Below are 26,359 nucleotides of genomic sequence, written 5' to 3' on the forward strand. Positions count from 1 at the left end.
TTTTTTCCCTTTAGGCAGGTATTATGAACAAAATTCCATCAGAGCTTTTTTTTTTTTTTGGCTGTGCTGCATGGCTGGTGGGATCTTAGTTCCCGAAACAGGGGGGTCAAACCCAGGACCTCAGCAGTGAGTAGAACTTGTTTGAAGAATAGTGTCTCTCTTTAAATTGTTATAACTTTGTGAGCATGTTATAAAACAAACACAAACTTACACATTGTAAAACATATACAAACTTACAAAGATACACATACTGCCTTTAAGTATCCTCAAAGGAAAAATGAACAATCTGGTTGACCACCAAGGTCCTCTCAACCCTGAAATTCTGGTTTGGGGTGAGGTTTCACATGAATATTATGACAGAGTCCAAACATCAAATTTATTAATTTTATAGAGACTTGGTGAAAATATAAAGCTATGGTGAAGAGAGGCATCTCTTCCACTCCCCCCTCACCCTCAGGCCTTTGGATTCTACCAGATCAACGAAATGGACAGAGAAGTCACAGATTATCTCTGATGTGATCAAATCTCTATTTCATTTTGTCAGCATCAGCTCACCATGCTAATTTCCTGAACAGTTTTGGATGAATTTAACAAATCATGGAAGACAAAGAATAAGGAGTGACCAGGTTGTGATTTGAAAATATCACAAACCAGCTTTTCTGTTTCTTCAAGAAATGACTCATTATCTCCAGTAAATGGAACAGTATATGCCAAGCACCCAGCAAATGCCTAGCACACAGCAGGCTTTCCACATCCTTATGTAAAGAGCAACAAACAAGCCATTACAAATATACAAGCAGAAATATGTCAAATAAGAAGCCTTCTCCTGGTCCCTACTGTTTTGACCCACCCAGAAAACACAATAAGGATGCTGGTTTGAAGTCGGCACGGGATGGAACAGCTTGGGTTGGAGAGTTTCTAAGAGGTCAGGTATTGGGCAGGAGTCACCAGTGGACTCCTCCCCCAAAAGGAATGTGTGAAGAAAGAGCCAGCACAGAAACCAGTGACGGTGGAGTTAGCTCCGTTATTTCTGACCACCACACCTGAAGGCTGCTACCACTCTTCTGGAACCAGAGGGACAATGGCCCATCACTTGGAGCTGAAAGATAATGTCTTTAGGACAGAATGAAGGCACAAGTGGCTCTCCAGCTAACCAGCACCAGGCTTATCTGACAGAGGAGTGAGGGCTATGGACAAAGCTTACTAGATGGATGTGCAGTAAAAGAGAAGGTACAACAGAAGGGGGGTTCATGGCTCGGCAAATTTACACTCGGAAACATGAACATGTAGTGGGAGTAGGCAGTGATGTTGGGGGGAGAATAACAGTACTCTGAGGTTACAGACTGGGGTGGGAGCTGGAGGGGGCATAAATGGAGGACAAGGGACTTAAAATCCCAGGAGGGAAGGGCAGACTTTTCAAAAGTACAAAGCTGCTTGCAGGCTGAACAGTAGGGAATGCAGGCTGGGAATGTGAGGAAGAGATAATAGTGGAATGCAACTTCTTCTTCTTACTACATCTGAGCCTCAGTTTACTTCTATCCCCAGTCCCCATCTTCTGGGTCGACCTAGTAGACCTTCTTGAAGGCTGACACCTTCAAATACCTGAAGGTAGTTCTCATACCCACCCTGACCCCCGGGCCCTTAGTCACCGTGGGCCAAACATTAGACAAAGAGCCCTTTTAATCAGCCACTGTGAAAACTCCTCCCATTTAGGGGTATCTTTTCTCCCTTCTGCCATCTACTGGTGGAAATGAAAATGTCATATTCCCCCACCTGGCCGTTCCAATCTGCAAATATTGAATCGGCTGGAGTCCGAAAGCTCATTTGTGTCATACTTGTTTGTTATGTGGAATACATTTTTCCAAAGGAAGAAATTACAAATGATGGCTCAGTCTTCATGCAATAAGCACTTGCTGAATGAATAATATGAAATCACACACACACTTAACACACACATAGTGTATTTCGCATAAAGAGTAGAGGCTTGAAATGAAATTTGGTCCATTACACGCTGTATGGCAAGCTGTGTGGGCAAGCTACTCAGCCACTCTTCCTCTGTAATAATAGGAATAATGACAATCACAATGGTTAACACTTACTGATCATTATGACAACAGCCGCAGTGCAGGTCATTTAAACCTCACAAGGTAGGTTTATTACTATCTGTGTTTCTTCAGATAAGGAGATTGAAACAAGAAGAGGTTGAATACTTTGCCCAAGGTCTCACAGCTGGTAAGCAGCAGACTGGATAGTCCGGCTCCTTAGCTTATAATGGGAACAATAACAACCACCTTTCAGGATTGAAGGGAACTAAAGACACGAGTGAAGATGCCAATACACAGTTTCAGAAAAGGACAGATATTGAACCTTCACTGTGTGCTGGGCCCTGCAAGATGTTAGAGTCACACCCACGAATAGGCCCTGCTCCCTGGGCAAGCACGACCACAATACCACGCTAAGACTGAGTTCATCCAAGACAGCGTCTGACCTTTCTCTTCATTGTGGTCTTCCTGGTACCTGGCACAGTGGCTGGGACAGCGCAGACACTGGAAGGGAGAGAGGGAGGGAACAGAATTTAAAAATCAATAAAACCAGCTTCAAGACTCTGAGGCAGATTGGCGAGATGCTCTTATTTCCGTATTAACAAGTGAGAGAAATCGAGGTTCAGTAACTCTCACGAGGTCACAGAGCTACAGCGTGAACAAGTCTCTTGACTAACACTTTCCCCACACTTCGCTGTTCCGCATCCCTCCAGTTTCTTCCAGTCCCTAGGTAGCATCCACAGATTAATGAAGAATTATAGTTTTGGAAGGTATTGGGTGGACTACAAACAGATAAAAACTTCAAGAATACGAAGACATCAGGGCCCACCAACTAGAGATTACACAGTCTCTACATGAGCCCATTTTCCCCCGTCTCTCTTCCACTGGGCACAAATCAACTCTTTCTTCTAGGTGAGACTGTTCAGTGTGATTTCCCAGAGTTCAGGTTTCTGCAGTTATTTTTAGTGCATACCTGGAACAGGTGAGGCATGAAAAAGAATGTGGGTGTGGGTAGCCCTCGAGTCTCTAGTGCCAGGGTCTGGGTCTCTCGTCATTCCTACTGAAGAGGGGTGACTCACACCCTGATTTATTATCAGCCCTGAGGCTAGATTTCACCTTGAGAACTATGTGGATTAAAACTTCTTGTATACTCTCTAATTCTGCATTCAAGTCTTTGGAGCATACTTGCTTGATGTTATTTTGTTACCTGCTTTTGATAACTTGGACGCCTTCATTTTCTGTAACCAATACCACAGCCTGTGGTTCTTTCTGGTCTCATTTCCCAGGGCTTTGAGGGACCTGGGGTACACAGAGTCTTTGATTTGGATTTTTGGATATATCTGCAGGTAGGAAGCTACCTGGAAAACACTCTGGCTGTAAGCCAGATGTCTTTATAGAGTCAGCCAAGTTCTAGGATATTCATCACATTTTTGAGGGACTAAGAAAAGAATCATCAAGATCTAGTTGAGTCTAGATCCCTCTGGGCAACTACTAGAATCCTGAGTGCCCTTAAATTCGAGAGCCTGGAATTCTGGGCCTGCTTTTAAGCCTAGAATAGCCTGCTCAGCTGAAACTCCATCACTGGGATCCTAAGACCCCTTCACAAGGTAGAGATATTTTCCTCATCTCACTTTAGCTCTGTACAGAGGAAGTAAAACCACGTTAGCTAGTATCATGAAGCCATGATACAATGAATACTGTATAAAGTGGTTTTATGATTCGGATGAGAAATAAGGGAGAATTTTCTCTGGGCCAGCATTATTAATGACTATCGCAAGATACTCCCTTTAAATCATAAAAGTTAGGTGTGGGAATTGTTTGCAATTGGGGGAGGGGGAGAGGTTGGTTGGTTGTTTTGAAACCCTCAGTTTCTTAAATCAGGAAAGCAGAACTAAGGAATTACACTAAAATGGGACAGGTAGAAAGGCCGGAAACCTCCTTCTCCATTTCTAAAACGAGACCCTTTGGGACCTTGACTACAAAACAATTTACATTTCATTTCAGAGGATGTCACTGTAAATTTCTCTACTTCTACCCATCCTGTTTCTGAAGACCTATCTCCTGTCTTTTCTCCACTTTCTTTGTAATTAACTCTATCTACCACTTGTATTCCACAACACAATCTTAAACCCCCCAAAACACAACAGTCCAGAAAGATGGTTTGTACTGGGCTAAATGGTGTCCCCCCCCCAAATTCATGTCCACGTGGAATCCCAGAATGTGACCTTATTTGGAAATAGGGTCTTTGGGGAGATAATGAGTCAAGACAAGGTCATACTGGATTAGGGTGTGCCCTAAATCCAATTATCGAATCCTTATAAGAAGGTCATGTGAAGGCAGACACACAGGGAAGGTTACGTGAAGATATGGAGGCAGAGACTGGAGCTACGTTGACACAAGCCAAGGACCCCTGGCCACCACCAGACGCTAGGAGGCAGCAAGGACAGACCCTTCCCGAGACGTTTCAGATGGAACCCTGCTGATAACTTGGTCTTGGACATCTAGACTCCAGAACTGTGATCCAACTAATTGCTGTTTTAAGCCCCCGGGTTTCTGGTACTTTGTTTCAGCAGCCCCAGGAAACTCATACACACCTCGATTAGGGTTTCAGCCTCAAGACTTCTGCAATCTTGCCTTTGCATACAGGGAGCATGAGAACAGTTCAGATTAGTGATACAAACCAGCAGCTTTGCCCTCATTTACTACTAGATCGCATTCGGTTATTTCTGTGCCTCCTGCCCTTCACAATGGCATTTTACCTGTTCTGCTTGGGACTCTAGTTTATGGTCTGGGCCTACTAATATGCCCGAAGACACATCATCCACCTTTCTCCCCTTAGAGTCCTATCTTCCCATCCTAGCAAAGCAGAATACTTCAGAAACAACAGATAAGCTTTAGAAGAGGTTTTTAACCTTTTTAGTCTCCCCAGAAATATGCATCTACCTCAGTGGTCCACAGACCCTAAATTAGAGATCCTGTCCATTTAGAAAGTTCAGACTCCTTCAGGGTAATTCCAATCCCTTCTTACCCACCACCCATAACCCGATTCACATTCAGCTTGCTTCTGAAGTCTTCCACTGAGCTGAAACAGCACCCATCCACTGGCTTTTACCCACCAGCCCAGAGGGAGAGAGAGTTGCTATTAGCTAACCCACTCTGGAGAGTCCCATCAGGAAACAAATGAAGAAGTAGCCCCCCAGAGGTAGGCACCCCACCCCCTATTTTTATAAAGATCTTCCTGCAATCAACATCCACACTTGACTCCCACAGAGAATATATTTTTTAAATTTATTTATTTTTGGCTGTGTTGGGTCTTCATTGCTGCATGCGGGCTTTCTCTAGTTGCAGCGAGCGGGGGCTACTCTGTGTTGTGGTGCGCAGGCTTCTCATTGCAGTGGCTTTTCTTGTTGCAGAGCACGGGCTCTAGGCGCGTGGGCTTCAGTAGTTGTGGCACGTGGGCTCAGTAGTTGTGGCTCGCGGGCTCTAGAGCACAGGCTCAGTAGTTGTGGTGCACAGGCTTAGTTGCTCCGCGGCACGTGGGATCTTCCTGGACCAGGGCTCGAACCCGTATCCCCTGCATTGGCAGGCGGATTCTTAACCACTGTGCCACCAGGGAAGCCCCCCACAGAGGATTTTAATCCAAGGAGCCAGGGATGTGAATCTATTCAGGGATCTAAGAGACTCTGCTCCATCCCCAAGAGAAACACAACCTCCTTTCAAGCAGGACTTCCCTTTCAAAGCCATCCATCCTCTTGTTTCTTTGTTGATTTTTTTAAAGTCATAAATAATGGTTACCTCAAATTAAGGACAACCAATGAATCTGCCATGGAATCACCACTGTCAGTTTCTTACCTATTAGGAAGATCTTACTAAATCTATAAAGTCTGTAACCCAAAAAGATCCTCAAGGAGTTTCAATTTTTTTTTAATAATATTTATTATTTCCCATTTGGTCTCACGAAACACAAGCTGAGACTGCGGAAGCATCACTGTTTTTAGATCTAGAAGCTCCTTTCCTTTACAATCACAGGTCAAGGGCTTCAATAGCCCAGTCCTTGACTTGCAGCTGAAAAAAGCACAGGTCTGTGTGAAGGGATAGGAGAACATATCTTACTAGCGTCAGGAGCAAGGAACCAAAGCTGAAGAACAGTCCGAATCTTGACATCAGCACTTCAAAAATATTCTGCAGGCAACGATGTTCTAACACACGGAAAGGGGGATGAGCACTGAGTGAGCTGGGCAGATTCTGGACAGAATTCTGATGGATTTCGGCCTGCAGCACTCTGGAGGGAGAGGTCCCATTCTCTCCTTCAATCCTCTTTACAGAACAGAAAGCAGAAGTCAAGTCTTTATAAAAGAGATTAATGGCCTTTCCGTTTCTTCATTTTTCCTCCAGCCACCTTGTTCCTGACACCGATTGCACCCTCCCTATCGTCACCATCCCCAGCAGCCTCCCACGAGCGCTTCTTCTTCTCTCCATGCTCCCTTAACTCCTGCAAGAAACAGAAAGGACGGGATTGAAAATGAATGGCTGTCACTGACAGTGACACATCCTAGTCTCTGCTCCTTAAAATCAAACACTAAGTAACTCCCTAACACCTCACATTAGCAAAGGAATAAGACCAAAATCCCAAGATACAAAAATGTTAATCTTATTAGTAATCAAAGACAGGAAGATTAAAACAATAAGCTATTATTATTATTCTGGCAAAGATTTAAGAGAATGGTAATACCTAGACCTGGTCAGGTGTGCGGACAGTCACATACACTGTCGCTCATCGTGTAAAAGTGCTTTAGCTTTTCTAGGGGGGCAGTTTGACATTATGTATGAATTCGAATTTTAACTGTGTATTCTCCTCCACCCAACAATTGATTCTACTTCTAGGAATTTATTCTAAGGAAACAAGACAAGTGTGCAAAGCTGTACATATCAGGATGTTCAACAGAGTTCTAGTTAAAATACAAAAGACCGGGAAAAGCATAAACACACATCAATGTAAATCACATTATATATTCATGACAGAATTCTCTGTAGCCATTAAGAAATGATCCCATGAGAATTCTAAGATGCTAGTGTCTAAGATATCAGTTTCTAAACTTGCAAGCAGTGCTATTTTTAAAAAACTTAATTCTCTCCCCTCAGATTACCAATTTTCAAAACATTGGAAAGTAATAAAATATACCTAATGCAAAGTCTAGAAGACCCAATTTGGTTTCCCTTGACGAGTCAGAAGGCAGTTAAGGACCTTGCAACAACTCCAAGAGATTACTCCTGCCACTGGTGTTTAGGAAAGTTTGGTAACTGAATCGATTCAGGGCTAAGACACAGCCTAGATGACATTTTTTGAATAAAGTTTAAAATGTGAAAAAAAAAAAAAAAGAAGTGATCGCATGATTCTCTGCTAGTTCAAATAGAAAAATGATATACATTTAGATAAAGTCATATACAATTAGATAAGGTCTAATTATGACTAAGGAAAGAAAAACAGCCAACTGTTATCAATGGTTTTCGGCGGGGGGTGGCTTACGTGTTTCACTTACTATTTTAATCCTTTGTGTATTTTCTAAAAATGTTTCCCAATGTACATGTAATATTTTTATAAACAAAAATACCAAACAAAGAATTCCATGTGGGGAGAAAAACAAAAGCAAGTCCACACCTCAGCTACTCAGAAAGCACCCCACGGGCGAAGTTTCTTCACCCCTCAGACCAGCACCCCAGAGAGCAGACGGCACTTGGAAGGGGCTCCTTTAGAACCTTCTCATCGCCACTCCTACCGCCACCGCTACTATCAGTAACTACGCTGTTTACATCAGCTTGATCGATGCTCATAAAACCCTGTATTCAAGGTAACTGTTTATTCCCAATCTACAAATGAGGAACTGATTCTGAGAGGTTAGACACCGTGTCCAAGCTCACAGTTCACAGCTGCACCTCCTGATCTGATCTCAAGTCCAAAGGGTTTTTTTTGCCTCATGTGAAACATGAACAGTGGCTGGGAATGTGGTCACTGTGGTCAGACGGAGTCCAAACCCTGATTCAACCATTTAGTCGTACAGTCGAAAGCAAACGACCTACATCTGCACTTTAGTATGCTCATCTTAAATTTGGAATCAAATATTCCAAGTTGAAGATTAACACAATAAAGTGTCTTGCATGTAAGTTAATTTCATTTGCTGGTGAGAAAATGCATTGCATACCATTCGGGCAAATCTTTGGGCCTCAGACACACGTTCTGTCAGCATCATAACCTCGTCATCCTGGGTTGGAAAGACAGGCAATTTCTTCCCAATTAAGTGTTCTATGCGCTGGAAGAGTTCCACGTCGTATCTGAAAAAGGAAAATTGCCATGGCTCTGGCTGGCTGACAATGCATGTCTGTCCATTCCAAAACTATGATGCAACAGGGGCCACAGTTTTCAACAATATCGAACCTATTCCTTTTCAGAACCTATTCCTTTTCAGAATACTAACTAAATGCAATCTTCTGTGCACAGCCCAGCAGAAAACCACCCAACATACCCCTTACTCCCAGAAAAGCCCTGGGTACATAACAATTTATTCCCTAGAAAACAAAATCAGAAATAGTTATTGTAATACTGTGAGTTGAGGGAATGGTCACTGTTCTCTGGCTCCAGCATTTAAAAGAAATAATAGGGTTTTTTGTGTGTGTGTGCTTCTATATGCCAAGTACTATACTACACATATGTAGTATAGTATATGCTCTTTACATATACAGCTCCAGTCTTCATTAAAACCCTGCTAGATCGGTATTATTATTTCTATTTTACAAACAATGAAGGCGGGATTAGGGAGGTTAAGTGACTGTTACAGTACGTGGTGAAGTCAGGTTGCAAGTCTGTCTGCCCCACAGTTCTGCTCTTTTCTCTACATTGCTCTGCCCCAAAGTCAGGTCACTTACTGTGTGACAAAAGTAATAGACTTCCCAGAGCGCCCTGCTCGAGCTGTTCGACCTACTCGATGGATGTAATCCTGAAACGAAAACGGTAAGTAACTTTGAGTTAGCTGGAAGATGAATTAAAAACTGTATGTAGGGCTTCCCTGGTGGCGCAGTGGTTGGGAGTCCGCCTGCCGATGCAGGGGACACGGGTTCGTATCCCGATCCGGGAGGATCCCACATGCCGCGGAGCGGCTGGGCCCGTGGGCCATGGCCACTGAGCCTGCGCGTCCGGAGCCTGTGCTCCGCAACGGGAGAGGCCACAACAGTGAGAGGCCCATATACCGCAAAAAAAAAAAAAAAAAAAAACTGTATGTAAATTCTTCCTGCAAACCTTTGAAAGAAAACAGATTTGTGTTGGAACGTGGAGAGATGAACTGGCAATCTGTTACAGAGATAAATCTACTTCGCTTTTCTTATTCTCCTCACAGCACAAAACTGACCCCTTTTTCCTTTCTTTTATATAAAGACAAATCTACAAAGCAAATCTCCATGGACATAGCACAGGCAGAGGAAAATGGCACTAGATCTAGAGGCAGACCTGGGTCACAGATCTGCTTTTCCCACCGACCAGCGACACAACTGTCTACAAGTCCAGAACTTCTCTGAACCCTGGTTTGCATCTATAAAACAGGGACACAAATACATGGCCAAACTCACACAGAGTTACTGTGAAAATCATGAGACAGGACCCTGTCTACAGCGGTTTAATACGAAGTCGAGACACACTAGTTGTTCACAACTGGGGCCAGTTTCATCCTCCCCAGCGGGCATTTGGAAATGTCTGGAAATATATCTGGTTGTCACAATGTCACCTGTGAGTAGAAGCCAGGAATTCTGCTAAGCATCCTACAATACAAAGGACAGCCCCGCAATGAAGAATTCCCAGACCAAGGTGTTAACAGTGCCGAGGCTGAGAAACCCTGGGATACACTGAGGACCACAGGCTGCCATCTCTCTTCAGACAGGCCGACAGAGGTGAGCACGCAGTGCGTCTACGCCTCCGACGGTGAGCCTCTAACCCCTCTCCTGGGCTCCTTCACTCACATTCAGTAATATCAGATCCACAGGCATGTGCAAGATGAGGAGAATGAAAAGATCTAGGGCTTTCCCTATTTTTGACACTTAACTAATCAAGGACACACACACACACCAAAAAAACTCCAAGACTGTAACTAAGGAAAGACAGAAAACATTCCATTAAGAAATACACTTTGGATACGATGGAATAGTATTCGGCCATAAAAAAAGAATGACATCTTTCTATTTGTGACAACATGGATAGACCTTGAGGGTATTCAGCTAAGTGAAATAAGTTAGAGACAAATACTGAGATCTCACTTATATGTGGAATCTAAAACAAAAACAAAAAAAACTGAGCTCACAGATACAGAGAACAGATTTGGTGGTTGCCAGAGGCAGGGATGGGTGTGTGTGAAATGGGTGAAGGAGGCAAAAGGTACAAATTTCAGTTATGAAATAAATAAGTCATGGGGATGTAATGTACAACATGCTGACTCGAGTTAATAATACTGTACTGCATATTTAAAAGTTGCTAAGGGAAAATGCTAAGGGAAAATTCTCATCATAAGAAAAGAAATGCGTAATTATGAATGGTGACGGATGTTAACTAGACTTACTATGACCAATCTGCAATATGTACGAATATTAAATCATTACATTTTACACCTGAAACTAATATAATGTTATATGTCAATTACATCTCAATTTTTAAAAAAAGAAAAGAAAAGGAGGAAGGAGGAGGTGGGGGAGAGAGAGAGAAAGAGGAAGGGAGGGAGGGAGGGACGGAGGGAGGGAGGAAAGGAGGAAGTGAAAGAAAGGACAAGAAAGGAAAGAAAGGGAAGAGAAGGGGAAAAGAAAAGAAAAGAGAAAAGAAAAGCACTTTGGGGCTAGAAAGTCAGGTCAGCAACAGGACTCACCTTGGAATGGGTGGGAATGTCAAAGTTAACAACTACATCCACATGAGGTATGTCCAAACCACGGCTTGCAACATCAGTTGCTAAAAGAATGGAACGAGCTTTTGCCTTAAATTTATTAAGGGATCCTAGGCGCTTGCTCTGAGACGATGAAAAGAAGAAATTTTAATCATCTTGAAAGAATTTTAATCTTGAAAAACTTGGAATCCAAGACACACAAACTAGACATACTAAATAAATACAAGAACCAAGAGAGAAATTTTTAAAAGGATGTTTCCCCCTTAGTCTGAACTAGGCTTCACAGGTCAAAAGGAAACATGGAAGAAATAAAAAGATATTTAAGACTAAAGCTAGAAAGTACTAACATGAAACAGAGTTTGTTAAACATAACAGAAAGATAATTGAGAACTAATTTACTGAAAGTCTTTAGAGACGAGAGTCACTATTACCATGAGGGCTGAATAAATCAACTCAATAGCTTCCATCCCAGACAACTACCTGTGGAATATTTTAATTTGAGCCTCTTGCTATCCTGAAAGGAGGAAGTAGCATCCAAAGCAACACTTTAATGCCCATAAAATCAGGGCAACTATGGGAAGAGGCATTAATGTCATGTGTTGCTACTGCAGAAATCTCCTGCTACAAGAGTTAGCTTTCTCATGCCCCAGTTCCCCACTAATGATTCCAAAGAATAGTTACCTGACTCATCTGTCCATGGAGGGGAATGGCAGTGAATCCAAGATTTCGGAGTAGCAAAGCTGTCCTCTGAGTATTGTTACAGGTGGTGCAGAATATCATAAAGGAGTTTCCAGCCAATTCATTTAGAATATAAACCAGGTAGGTATCCTAAGTCACAAAGCCAAAATAATATATGTAACTGAACCTGGAAGAAGGTTGGCGTCCTGGGCATATAAATTACGTAAAAGACTAAGCCCATAGCTGCTTCTCAGTTATCCAGACCCCCAGCCGCCAGCTTTGCACTCCTTAACTGGCATTATCATTATCATCTCTGTGAACCATGAGTTTCACACACAGCCTGAAGCCGAGCACAAGGAGATCTGTACTCAGCAAGCACGCAAAGTCCTGACATCAAAGCACAAAACTAGGGTCCTCTGTCCATAAAAAAGCCACATAATAAGCAGGCAAAAGAAAAACTACCTCAAGGATGGGGTTAGAAAGGGAGTGTATCATGACTTCATTACTGTGGTTTAATATGTTGTGAATTCCCGGAATGTTTGACTTTATCAGTGATAAAATAAAGCACGGCATGAGCTCTAAAACAAATAGAAAGGACTCCAATCTGTAGCACAGCTCTTAGCTAATCAGGAGTTGACACATTTTCAGATGTCTTGGTGAAGAAGGAGAGGGAGAGGCAGGAATGATCAAAGCAAACACTTTACCTTGAACTTAGAAGGAATAAAAAGATAATATTGCTGTAACTTTTCAACCGTCTGGTATTTAGAGGAAACAGCACATTTCACAGGATTCTTCAGCGCTGCTCGCTGCAGTTTTTGCACCTGAAGAAAGAAAACCTAGAATAGTGCACTGATTCCTAAATACTCTGTGTTTATTATTGTCACTGTGACTGTTTCTGTTTATCAATTCTTATAAAGAAGAAAAGAGAAGTCCTAGAAAAGTTCACCTTCTTGGTCATCGTAGCAGAGAAGAGAAATGTTTTCCGATCTCGGGGAATCACTTTAAGGATCTTGTCAACCTAAAAGGCAGAAAGAACAACGGTACCAACATAACATTTAGACTGGACACCTGCAAATGCTGCTTGTGAAGGAGATGAGGGGTAACAAACTAAATACATCACTGTGGGGATTTGGGGACTCAAAACTTTGATTCAGTTCAGCTAAAACTGACTATTTACTACTTGATACCATACCAGATGCTACCAAAAAATAATGCCAGTCAGAGAAAAGCACCATTTAAATCAGCAGAGCAGAGCTAATCTAAGAGAAAAGTAAAGAATAAGCATTAATCAACTAAATAAGCTATGATGAATGGGTCATCAAAGAAAAGATGGAAGAGGCTGAAATCAAATGAAATGGAAAAAGAAAATCTGGTTTTGGTATTTCTCATCTCTGAAATCAAAGTCAGTCTGTATGTATGTATGTATGTATGTATGTATGTATGTATGTATGTATATATACATGTTTTTTGCCCAACCGTCTTTTTAAATTGAAGTATAGTTGATTTACAGTGTTTCAGGTGTACAGCAAAGTGATTCAGTTACACATACATACATATTTACACTTTTTCAGATTCTTTTCCATTATAGGTTATTACAAGATATTGAATATAGCTCCCTGTGCTATACAGTAGGTCCTTGCTGTTTATCTATTTTATATATAGTAGTGTGTGTATGTTAATCCCATATTCCTAATTTATCCCTCACCCCCCAAGTCAGACTATATTTGAAAGAGGATGCTGAGACTATTTACAATACCCAAGAGATGGAAGCAACCTAAACGTCCATCAACAGATGAACAGATAAAGAAGATGTGGTATATATACAGAATGGAATACTACTCAGCCTTCATAAAGAATGAAATGATGCCATCTGCAGCCACATGGATGGACCCAGAGATTATCATACTAAGTGAAGTCAGACAAAGACAAATATCACATAATGTCACTTATATGTGGAATCTAAAATATGATACAAATGAACTTATTTACAAAACAGAAACACATTCACAGACACAGAAAACAAACTTATGGTTACCAAAGGGGAAAAGAGGGAAGGATAAATTAGGAGTTTGTGTAGGTATATGTATATACACACATACATATATGTATATATATACACATATTTATATATGTATGTATAACTGAATCACTTTGCTGTACACCAGAAACACAACATTGTAAATTAACTATACTTCAGTAAAAAAATTAATTAAATTTAATTAAATTTAATTTAAAAGCAACAAGCACAGGGAAATATAGCCATTATTTTGTAATAATTTTAAATGGAGTATAATCTACAGAAATACTGAATCACTATGCTGTACCTAAAAATAATATAATAATATAAATCAACTATCCTTCAATAAAAAAGAAAGAAAAAATAAATAAAGAGGATGCTGAGGCGGACAGTGTAAAGAGCATCAAGAATGAAAAAAGCAGCAGAGATGCTAAATTAACCAACAATGGTTAAGTGCTCCACAAAAGCAGGTATGCAATGAACCAGATTTTGAACAGATTTTGAGATGCTCTAGGAAGAGGAAAGTTGAGCTCACCTCTGTCTCAAAATCCATATTCAATATTCGGTCCGCTTCATCCATGACCAAGTACTTGAGAGCTCTTAAGTTGAAACCTTTTGTATTTTCCAAGTGGTCAATTAGTCGACCGGGAGTTGCTAACAAGAAAAGTTGAGGAGAGAGGGCAATGTTTAAGAAAAAGGACAGAAAGAAAGTGACCACCCCCTCCCAACCAGAATTTCAGAAATTAAAAAAAATTAAATCCATTCTTTGAACTCTTTCCGCACAAAGAAGTTGCACCCAATATCAGCAGATTTTCTCCAATTCATCATCACCAGTGTCTTCTACCATTGTCATTACTCACCTATTACTATATGCGGCTTTTTGGCCAGGGCCAGAGATTGAGACATTGAATCAATTCCACCTACAATCACAGCTACAGAAAGAAAAAGAATATTGAAAAGAGATCCTTAATTTTTTTCCATAGTTCACTGTAAAGCCAATGACACATTTCTACTTTCATTTTTCTTCCCTTACAACTTTCCCCGAAGCTAAAATACCAAATCAGCCCTTTAGGTCAATGAACTTATGTTAACGACACTTCCTTCCATTCTCCTTTCACACTCATTCTCAACCTGTGAAGAAATTCTGAAGATTCCTTTCCTCTCGACACTTACCACATTGCACCCCAATAGAAGACCCCAGGGCTTCAAACTGCTCTGAGATCTGAAAGGCTAGCTCCCGAGTGGGGGTGAGAACTAAGGCAAACAAACGCTGGGGCGTCTCCAGCAGCACATTCAGAATGGGCAGAGCAAAGGCCCCTGTCTTCCCAGAGCCGGTTTCCGCCAGCCCAATAATATCACGACCTAGAAGACAAAGAAAACACCTAATAGCAAAGAAATGCTCTCTGCACCATTTCCACATTATTCCACAAGGACCCAATGCTGGCACAAAGTAGACCACGAATAAATATTTGATGAATTCAGGGGAGGGGGAGGTTGATGAGACAGAAGACACGGTCTCTGTCTTAAATTAGCTCAAAATCCAGGGGTGAAATACACAAATATGTTCTAATATGATAGGTCCCTACAGGGTACAGTGAGAACAAAACGGAATGAGCAACCTACCGCCAGGAAGAGTCAGGAAAGGTTAACAGAGGTGATGAGTAAATTAAATCTGGAAGTAAGCAAAGAAGGAAAGGAAGGGCAGTCCCTTATGAGGAAAGATGCTTTAAAGAACACAGCATGGGACTTCCCTGGTGGCGCAGTGGTCAAGAATCCGCCTGCCAATGCAGGGGACACAGGTTCGAGCCCTGGTCCGGGAAGATCCCAAATGCCATACAGCAACTAAGCCCGTGCACCACAACTACTGAGCTTGCGCTCTAGAGCCTGTGAGCCACAACTACTGAGCCTGTGCTCTAGAGCCCAAGCTCCGCAACAAGAGAAGCCACTGCAATGTGAAGCCTGCACACTGCAACGAAGAGTAGCCCCCGCTCTCCACAACTAGAGAAAGCCCGCGCACAACAACGAAGACCCAATGCAGCCAAAAATAAATAAATTAATTTTAAAAAAAGAACACAGCATGAGTTCAGAGAGGGAGAAGTACAACGTGGCCAGAACACAGAAGTCAAGGGGGAAAGGGAGAAGAATAAGGAAACCCACAGCCATGCTAAGGAGTTTTGACATCTTCCTGTAAGAGAGAGGAACTGAAGGATTTTAAGCAGGGAATGTTATTCATTAAGAAGATAAACCCCAGGCCTGATGGCATAAGAAGGACCCAAGGAGCTTAACAGTCCAGCCATTTACACTGCTCCTTCTGAGGGAAGAATGCCAGAAGTAATACCTTAAGAATGGGTCCCCATGGTTTGTTATCACCAATCAAGCCATAACTGAGAAGATTTGGCAATCAGTTTCGAAGCCAAGACCACCGCCTCTATGCTGCAGCTCCCAAGGTAGCTGAGCACGAGGACAGCACCCAGTGGGAGGCCTTCCTGTCCAGTAACGACTTCCACAGTTGACTGCTGAGGCTTCCTCACCTAGAGAATAACCCCCTTTCCCTGAGGTAACCTGAGTATGACTCTCTTCCCTACAACTTAAAATGAACTAAAGTGCAGAATGGGGAACACACAGGAAAATGAGAGCTCAGTTAGGGCACCAGGGGACCTACGATGGTGGTCTGAATGGAGGCCAGCCGAAGTGAGAATTACAAAGTACGGAAAGAGGTCCGTGGAACCAGAGAGTTGGCACCGCAGGCAACACCTTTGGTATTTATGCCTTATGTCTTTTTCGCACCTTAATTCACTGGCAAGCATCCCTCGTACCAAGTCGAGCCAAGTGGCTGACAGGGTCTTGGTGCTCTGGCTGGGTGTCAGGCCTGAGCCTCTGAGGTGGGAGAGCCGAGTTCAGGACACTGGAACCCCAGAGCCCTCCCAGCTCCACCTAATATCAATCGATGAGAGCTCTCCTAGAGATCTCCGTCTCAACGCTAAGACGCAGCTCCACTCAACGACCAGCAAGCTCCAGTGCTGGACACCCTATGCCAAACAACTAGCAAGACAGGAACACAACCCCACCCATTAGCAGAGAGGCTTCCTAAAATCATAAGTTCACAGACACCCCAAAACATACCACCGGATGCGGACCTGCCCACCAGAAAGACAAGATCCACCCTCATCCACCAGAACACAGGCACCAGTCCCCTCCACCAGGAAGCCTACACAACCCAGTGAACCAACCTCACCCACTGGGGTTAGATGCCAAAAACAACAGGAACTATGAACCTACAGCCCAAACACAGTAAGCTAAGCAAAATGAGAAGACAGAGAAACACACAGCAGATGCAGGCGCAAGATAAAAACCCACCAGACCAAACACATGAAGAGGAAATAGGCAGTCTACCTGAAAAAGAATTAGAGTAATGACAGTAAAAATGATCCAAAATCTTGGAAATACAATAGAGAAAATAAAAGAAACATTTAACAAAGATGTAGAAGAACTAAAGAGAAAACAAACAATGATGAACACAATGAATGAAATTAAAAATTCTCTAGAAGGAATCAATAGCAGAATAACTGAGGCAGAAGAACCGATAAGTGACCTGGAAAATAAAACGGTGGAAATAACTACTGCAGAGCAGAATAAAGAATGAAAAGAATTGAGGACAGACTCAGAGACCTCTGGAACAATATTAAACGCACCAACATTCAAATAATAGGGTTCCCAGTAGAAGAACAGAAAAAGGAAGGGACTGAGAAAATATTTGAAGAGATTATAGTTGAAAACTTCCTGAACATGCGAAAGGAAATAGTCAATCAAGTCCAGGAAGCAGAGAGTCCCATATAGGATAGATCCAAGGAGAAATTCACCAAGACACATATTAATCAAACTATCAAAAATTAAATACAAAGAAAAAATATTAAAAGCAGCAAGGGAAAAGTAACAAATAACATACAAGGGAATCCCCATAAGGTTAACAGCTGATCTTTCAGCAGAAACTCTGCAAGCCAGAAGGGAGTGGCAGGACATATATAAAGTGATGAAAGGGAAAAACCTACAACCAACGTTACTCTACCCAGCAAGGATCTCATTCAGATTCGATGGAGAAATCAAAAGCTTTATATTCAAGCAAAAGTTAAAGAGAACTGAGCACCAAGAAACCAGCTTTACAGCAAATGCTAAAGGAACTTCTCTAGGCAGGAAGCACAAGAGAAGGAAAAGACCTACAATAACAAACCCAGAACAATTAAGAAAATGGTAATAGGAACATACATACTGATAATTACCTTAAATGTAAATGGATTAAATGCTCCAACCAAAAGATACAGACTGGCTGAATGGATACAAAAACAAGACCCGTATATATGCTGTCTACAAGAGACCCACTTCAGACTTAGGGACACATACAGACTGAAAATGAGGGGATGGAAAAACATATTCCATGCAAATGGAAATCAAAAGAAAGCTGGAGTAGCAATTCTCATATCAGACAAAATAGTCTTTAAAATAAAGACTATTACAAGAGACAAACAAGGACACTACATAATGATCAAGGGATCAATCCAAGAAGATATAACAATTGTAAATATTTATGCACCCAACATAGGAGCACCTCAATACATAAGGCTAATGCTAACAGCCATAAAAGGGGAAATCGACAATAACACAACAATAGTAGGGGACTTTAACACCCCACTTTCACCAATGGACAGATCAACCAAAATGAAAATAAATAAGGAAACACAAGCTTTCAATGATAACACTAAACAAGAGGGACTTAATTGATACTTATATGACATTCCACCCAAAATCAACAGAATACACTTTCTTCTCAAGTGCTCATGGAACATTCTCCAGGAGAGATCATATCTTGAGTCACAAATGAAGCCTTGGTAAATTTAAGAAAATTGAGATCGTATCAAGTATCTTTTCTGACCACAATGCTATGAGACCAGATATCAATTACAGGAAAAAAACTGTAAAAAATATAAACACATAGAGGCTAAAAAATATGCTACTAAATAACCAAGAGATCACCGAAGAAATGAAAGAGGAAATCAAAAAATACCTAGAAACAAATGACAATGAAAGTATGACAGACCAAAACCTATGGGATGCAGCAAAAGCAGTTCTAAGAGGGAAGTTTATAGCAATACAATCCTACCTCAAGAAACAAGAAAAATCTCAAATAAACAACCTAACCTTACACCTAAAGCAATTAGAGAGAGAAGAACAACAACAAAACAACCCCCCAAAGTTAGCAGAAGGAAAGAAATCATAAAGATCAGATCAGAAATAAATGAAAAAGAAATGAAGGAAATGATAGCAAATATCAATAAAACTAAAAGCTGGTTCTTTGAGAAGATAAACAAAATTGATAAACCATTAGCCAGACTCATCAAGAAAAAAAGGGAGAAGACTCAAATCCACAGAATTAGAAATGAAAAAGGAGGACTAACAACTGACACTGCAGAAATGCAAAGGATCATGACAGATTACTACAAGCAAGTATATGCCAATAAAATGGAAAACCTGGAAGAAATGGACAAATTCTTAGAAAAGCACAACTTTCTGAGACTGAGCCAGGAAGAAAGAGAAAATATAAACAGGCCAATCATAACCACTGAAATTGAAACTGTGATTAAAAATCTTCCAACAAACAAAAGACCAGGACCAGATGGATTCACAGGTGAATTCTATCAAACATTTAGAGAAGAGCTAAACCTATCCTTCTCAAACTCTTCCAAAATATAGCAGAGGGAGGACACTCCCAAACTCATTCTATGAGGCCACCATCACCCTGATACCACAACCAGACAAAGATGTTACAAAAAAAGAAAACTACAGGTCAATGTCACTGATATACATAGATGCAAAAATCATCAACAAAATACTAGCAAACAGAATCCAGCAACACATTAAAAGGATCATACACCATGATGAAGTGGGGTTTATCCCAGGAATGCAAGGATACTTCAATATATGCAAATCAATCAATGTGATACACCATATTAACAAAATGAAGGATAAAACCATATGATAATCTCAATAGATGCAGAAAAAACTTTTTTTTTTTTTTTTTTTTTTTTTTAAAGGAATGACTCCTCATCCCTGTCATGTTTTTTTATTTATTTTATTTTTATTTTTTTGCGGTACGCGGGCCTCTCACTGTTGTGGCCTCTCCCGTTGTGGAGCACAGGCTCCAGACGCGCAGGCTCAGCAGCCATGGCTCACGGGCCCAGCCGCTCCGCGGCATGTGGGATCCTCCCGGACCGGGGCATGAACCCGCGTCCCCGGCATCGGCAGGCGGACCCTCAACCACTGCGCCACCAGGGAAGCCCCAGAAAAAACTTTTGACAAAATTCAACACCCATTTATGATAAAAACTCTCCAGAAAGTAGGCATAGAGGGACCTAACCCTTTAATAAAGGCCATATATGACAAACCCACAGCAAAAATCATTCTCAATGGTGAAAAACTGAAACCATTTCCACTAAGATCAGGAACAAGACAAGGTTGCCCACTCTCACCACTCTTATTCAACATAGTTTTGGGAGTTTTAGCCAGAGCAATCAGAGAAGAAAAATAAATAAAAGGAATCCAAATCGGAAAAGAAGAAGTAAAACTGTCACTGTTTGCAGATGACACGATACTATACATAGAGATTCCTAAAGATGCTAACAGAAAACTACTAGAGACAATCAATGAATTTGGTAAAGTAGCAGGATACAAAATTAATGCACAGAAATCTCTTGCATTCCTACAGACTAATGATGAAAAATGTGAAAGAGAAATTAAGGAAACACTCCCATTCACTACTGCAACAAAAAGAATAAAATACCTAGGAATAAACCTACCTAAGGAGACAAAAGACCTGTATGCAGAAAACTATAAGACACTGATGAAAGAAATTAAAGGTGATACAAACAGATGGAGAGATATACCATATTCTTGGATTGGAAGAATCAACATTGTGAAAATGACTATATTACCCAAAGCAATCTACAGATTCAGTGCAATCCCTATCAAACTACCAATGGCACTTTTCACAGAACTAGGACAAAAAATTCACAATCTGTATGGAAACACAGAAGACCCCGAATAGCCAAAGAAATCCTGAGAAAGAAAAACGGAGCTGGAGGAATCAGGCTCCCGGACTTTAGACTATACCACAAAGCTACAGTAATCAAGACAGTATGGTACTGGCACAAAAACAAGTATAGATCAATGCAAAAGGGTAGAAAGCCCAGAGATAAACCCATGTACATATGGTTACCTCATCTTTGATAACGGAGGCAAGAATGTACAATGGAGAAAAGACAGCCTCTTTAATAAGTGGTGCTGGGCAAACTGGACAGCTACGTGTAAAAGAATGAAATTAGAACACTCCCTAACACCATATACAAAAATAAACTCAAAATGGATTAAACACCTAAGTGTACGCCCAGACACTATAAAATTCCTACAGGGAAACACAGGCAGAACACTCTATGACAGCAAGATCCTTTTTGACCCACCTCCTAGAGAAATGGAAATAAAAACAAAAATAAACAAAGGGACCTAATGAAACTTCAAAGCTTTTGCACAGCAAAGGAAACCATAAATAAGACGAAAAGACACCCCTCAGAATGGGAGAAAATATTTACAAATGAAGCAATTGACAAGGATTAATCTCCAAAATATACAAGCAGCTCATGCAGCTCAATATCAAAAGAACAAACAACCCAATCCAAAAATGGGCAGAAGACCTAAACAGAGATTTCTCCAAAGAAGGTATACAGATTGCCAACAAAACACATGAAAAGATGCTCAACATCACTAATCATTAGAGAAATGCAAATCAAAACTACAATGAGGTGTCACCTCACACCGGTCAGAATGGCCATCATCAAAACATCTACAAAAAATAAGTGCTGGAGAGGCTGTGGAGAAAAGGGAACCCTCTTGCACTGTTGGTGGGAATGTAAATTGATACAGCCACTATGGAGATCAGTACAGAGGTTCCTTAAAAAACTAAAATTAGAACTACCATATGACCCAGCAATCCCACTACTGGGCATATACCCTGAGAAAACCATAATTCAAAAAGAGTCATGTACCACAATGTTCACTGAAGCATTATTTACAGTAGCCAGGACATGGAAGTAACCTAAGTGTCCATCAACAGATGAATGGCTAAAGAAGATGTGGCACATATATACAATGGAATATTACTCAGCCATAAAAAGAAACGAAATTGAGTTATTTGTAGTGAGGTGGATGGACCTAGAATCTGTCCTACAGAGTGAAGTCAGAAAGAGAAAAGCAAATACCGTATACTAACACATATATATTTAATCTAAAAAAAAATACAAAACGGTTCTGAAGAATCTAGGGACAGGACAGGAATAAAGACGCAGACGTACAGAATGGACTTGAGGACACGGGGAGGGGGAAGGGTAAGCTGAGATGAAGTGAGAGAGTGGCATTGACATATATACACTACCAAATGTAAAACAGATAGCTAGTGGGAAGCAGCTGCATAGCACTGGGAGATCAGGCCATGCATGCTTTGTTACCACCTAGAGGAGTGGGATAGGGAGGTTGGGAGGGAGACGCAAGGGGGAGGGGATATGGGGATATATGTATACATATAGTTGATTCACTTTGTTACACATCTGCAACTAACACAACAATGTAAAGCAATTATACTCCAATAAAGATGTTAAAAGTCATAGATAAAACTTACTGAAATTATTTCTTACAATTCTTTAAACAGGCATTTAAAATTGTTACTGTTGATTATATTCAGAGAAATAGGACAGATACTCTATTTGCATAACTTTTGCTCTCAGTTTGGAACATGAACAACAAAATGCCGTGATTAATGATTTTTACTATTCTTTTTGTTTTCCTGCAGATAGCTGGCATAAAAATGAGCTATCAAGCACATCAAGTTGAAGTAAGTAGGAATAAAATACATCAAGTTGAAGTAAGTAGGAATAAAATACATCAAAATCCTTAAGTTGAGTCAACTACAGAGTCAGAATATGATACTCCACTGGACAAATTTGCATCCAATTTTGGGGGGCAATTTTTAGTCATCAAAATAAGTGCATTTCCCATTAAGTTGGCAATAAAGCTTGAGGGAGAAAGATCATATTGTTTACTGTAAAACTGATACGATAAAGATTATATGAGATCACATGTATAGATACAGATATGTAAACTGTGATGGGATTTCAAATAACAGAATTATGAATTTCAAATTTTCGTTTATATGCAATAAAAGTTGATAGTACAGTATCGATCCAAATCTCTAGGCCATAGGCAGATAACCTGCTGTTAACATCAGTGACTGGAATTTTGTTTAAATAATAGCTATATAATTAGGACCACATTGCCTGACAAATGTCTGGCACATACAGCTTCCTAGGTTTCACACACCTTGGAGAGAAAGAAGGAAACATCTAACAAAAGCTGATAATAGCCAAAACAATGTGGAACAATAAGACCTTCCTTCCTCCCTCCCTCCCTTCCTTCCTTCCATTCTTCCATTTATTTTTTTGTCTTCACGTGGGAGAATATGTGTTAAGTGAGCTCTCTGATGTCTTGCCTTGAGGCTCATTTTATGCTTCTAAAACTGAATAATGGGATGGCACACCAGTCTGCAGTGGGGAATTTTCCTTTGTAATCAGAGCTCTGAGGAGATATGTTACACTGTATCATATTAGAAAAATTAAAAAGGTCATCCATGCCTTTCCCGACTATTCTGTTCTCCCTTAGTGGGCAAGAGTCGAATTTCCTGAGGAAGGATGCTCTCTGTCAGGCAGACAACCCAAGGCCCAACCAAAATAAATGAATAAACAGATTAATTAATTAATCTAAAATAAATCAAAGGCTCAACTTTGCTACTTTATCACAGACTGCCTTTCAACCTTAAACACCAGGCTCTGCCTGGGGATCTCAAGCCCTCTTTAGGTGGTTTTTCAAGAGCTGCTTCCGTAACACTAGGCCTGACGTTAAATGTTACGTGGCTGGTTAGAGACTGAAAAACCATCAACCTGTAAAAGTCTATGTTGTTGCCGAGACTCCAGAGGACTAAGCAGTATTGGATAATAAAATCAAGTTGTATGAGAATTGGAACATTACAAAGCATTACAACATGAAATTCTAACTTATTTGAATCAACACATATATGATTATTCACAAAATAACCTCTCTCGTGTTATTTTGTTTCTATAGACCTTTGGAATCATTCTTATGTAGAAAGTTCATAGGTGTGATGTACACAATTTATTGTTTCTGCTGGTGTTAGTACTGTTGACCTGTTACTTGTTCTCATCATATTTTCCATGTACATTTTTGCAAATATAAATGTAAAGTTCACGTATTCCCAAAATTGTTAAAAATATATTGAATACATTTTCTTTCTTCATGCGACTTCCAAAAAAAAAAAAGGAAAGAGAAATTAACACAACATTGTAAATCAACTATACTTCAAGAAAATAAAAAAAATAAAAGAAAGTAACAAAAGAAAATGTGATTGACACAGAGGTTTCTAGCTTGGGAATCTCAAAAGCCATATACTGAGATAAGGGCTACAGGGAAATTAGTTCTGGTGAGAAAAATGAGGACTCTGTTTTGGACATAGGGAACTTGAGATTCCTGCAGTAAGCTTAGAGAAAAGTATCTAAAAACCAGTTGGACATACTTGTTTGGAGCTCAGCAAAGAAGTGTGGGCTAGAAATATAGACGTGGGAGCCATAAGCATCTGACCAGTGCTCATGTGTGCTCCCCCAGGGGAAGACACATTAGAATAAACTATTAAGTTTTTTTTTAATTAATTATTATTATTATTTTTTTTTACATTTGGCTGCACTGGGCCTTCATTGCTGTGTACGTGCTTTCTCTAGTTGCGACAAGCAGGGGCTACTCTTTGTTGCGGTGCACAGGCTTCTCATTGTGGTGGCTTCTCTTGTTGCAGAGCATGGGCTCTAGGTGCACAGGCTTCAGTAGTTGTGGCTCACGGGCTCTAGAGTGCAGGCTAAGTAGTTGTGGTGCATGGGCTTAGTTGCTCCACGGCATGTGGGATCTTCCCGGACCAGGGCTCAAACCCGTGTCCCCTGCATTGGCAGGCGGATTCTTAACCACTGGACCACCAGGGAAGTCCCAGAACTATTAAGTTTTGTATCTATATATGCCTAGGTCCCATGCCTGGAAATTCAAATTCAGAAGGTCTACGTTGGAGCCCAGAAATCGCTAGTGTTTTAAAAGTTCCACAGGTGATTCTAATGAGCACTGGCTGAAACTCACTGATGCAGACAGTATTAAAGCTTCAGGACTGGGTAAGAAATCTTAGTAACATTTTAGAGTGAGAAAAAAGGATAAAGGCAGAATTAACACCGCAAGGCAAAGGGAAAAGCCAAAAGAAACTGAGAAAGAGAAAGCTAGAAAAACAGGAGAAGACAACAAACCCCCTCGTAGAAAGTAAGCTCCGTAAAACTGGAGAATTACTGTTTCAAAAACCAATAAGCCGCGCTTCCCTGGTGGCGCAGTGGTTGACAGTCCACCTGCCGATGCAGGAGACGCAGGTTCGTGCCCCATCCGGGAAGACCCCACATGCCGCGGAGCGGCTGGGCCCGTGAGCCATGGCCGCTGGGCCTGCGCGTCCGGAGCCTGTGCTCCGCAACGGGAGAGGCCACAGCGGTGAGAGGCCCGTGTACCGCAAAACAAAAAACAAAACCAATAAGCCACAAACTTTTTATCTTTAGGGACCATATTTTATTTCACTTGTATGCAAAGCAATAGCTCTCAAAAGTGGTATTTAATTGAATATGTGTAACTTCATACTGAATCTGAAACAGGCCACACACTTAATTTCAACCTACCCTGTAAGGCCAAAGGAATAGCTTCAATCTGGATCTTTGTTGGCTTTGTCCATCCCAACTGGTCACAAGCTTCACACAACACATCTGTCACACCCTTAGAATTCGGAAAAACACAGTTTAGCAAAGGAAAACACACACTCACCTCCCACATAATTAAATGACTGTTAGGGCCGCCTTGCTGGTGATATGTGCGTCCCCTACGCTTTGATTCAAAAGGTTTTTGTTGTCAGTCTACCCAGTCTTCTCCTTAACTCTGAGAACTGGGACAGGAACTTAAGACTTACCAATCACTCTCCACTCGCCGGGGCCAAAGCCAAGTTCTTTGCCTGCGTTACTTCATTTAATCTAAACAGCTCTATGCGGTACTTATCATAATCCCCAATTTACAGATGTGGAAAGTGAGGCACCGAGATAACTTGCCTCTAGTCAGTGACTGGGTCAGAATTCAATACCGGTTCATCCGAATCCAAAGCCCAAGATGCACAAAATTCGGATTCGCCGCATGGACAACACCCTGCACAGACACAACGGTGCCACACCGAAGTGGAATTCAAAAGGGCAAATGGGGGCTCCCGCGCACCGGCCGCCCTCCCACCACCCAAACCCGAGCTTCGGACACCCCGGGGGAAACCTGAGCTAGGCCCCGGCTGTTTTTTGCACACCAGCGGCCTGTATCGAAGGCAACCGGACTCTGCCCGCGCCTGGCGCCAGTAGGAAAAAGGGAAACCGGCGTCATCTACACTTACCAGGTCTTTAAATGTTTTCGTTTCCGCCTCCTCCACCGCCATCTGGGGCACCTCAGCCAGTGAATCGCGCTCCTCGGACGCCGCCATGCTGTCCGCGGGCTCC

General features: G+C 41.3%; 1 protein-coding gene across 1 annotated transcript; it reads right to left on the reverse strand.

The window, feature by feature from the left end:
- Positions 1 to 5,959: 5,959 nt before the first annotated feature.
- On the reverse strand, positions 5,960 to 26,359 carry DDX47 (DEAD-box helicase 47). Its single transcript, XM_032646752.1, has 12 exons — positions 26,257 to 26,359; positions 25,511 to 25,604; positions 14,823 to 15,011; positions 14,510 to 14,581; positions 14,185 to 14,303; positions 12,579 to 12,650; positions 12,337 to 12,453; positions 11,636 to 11,782; positions 10,940 to 11,077; positions 8,964 to 9,034; positions 8,243 to 8,372; positions 5,960 to 6,534 (listed from the first exon to the last, which is right to left on the reverse strand). Exons 1-12 carry the CDS (start codon positions 26,341 to 26,343, stop codon positions 6,403 to 6,405), a joined length of 1,368 nt encoding a protein of 455 aa, XP_032502643.1. The 5' UTR covers positions 26,344 to 26,359; the 3' UTR covers positions 5,960 to 6,402.

The sequence above is a fragment of the Phocoena sinus genome, chromosome 10 (assembly GCF_008692025.1).
Source record: "Phocoena sinus isolate mPhoSin1 chromosome 10, mPhoSin1.pri, whole genome shotgun sequence".
Lineage (NCBI taxonomy): Eukaryota > Metazoa > Chordata > Mammalia > Artiodactyla > Phocoenidae > Phocoena > Phocoena sinus.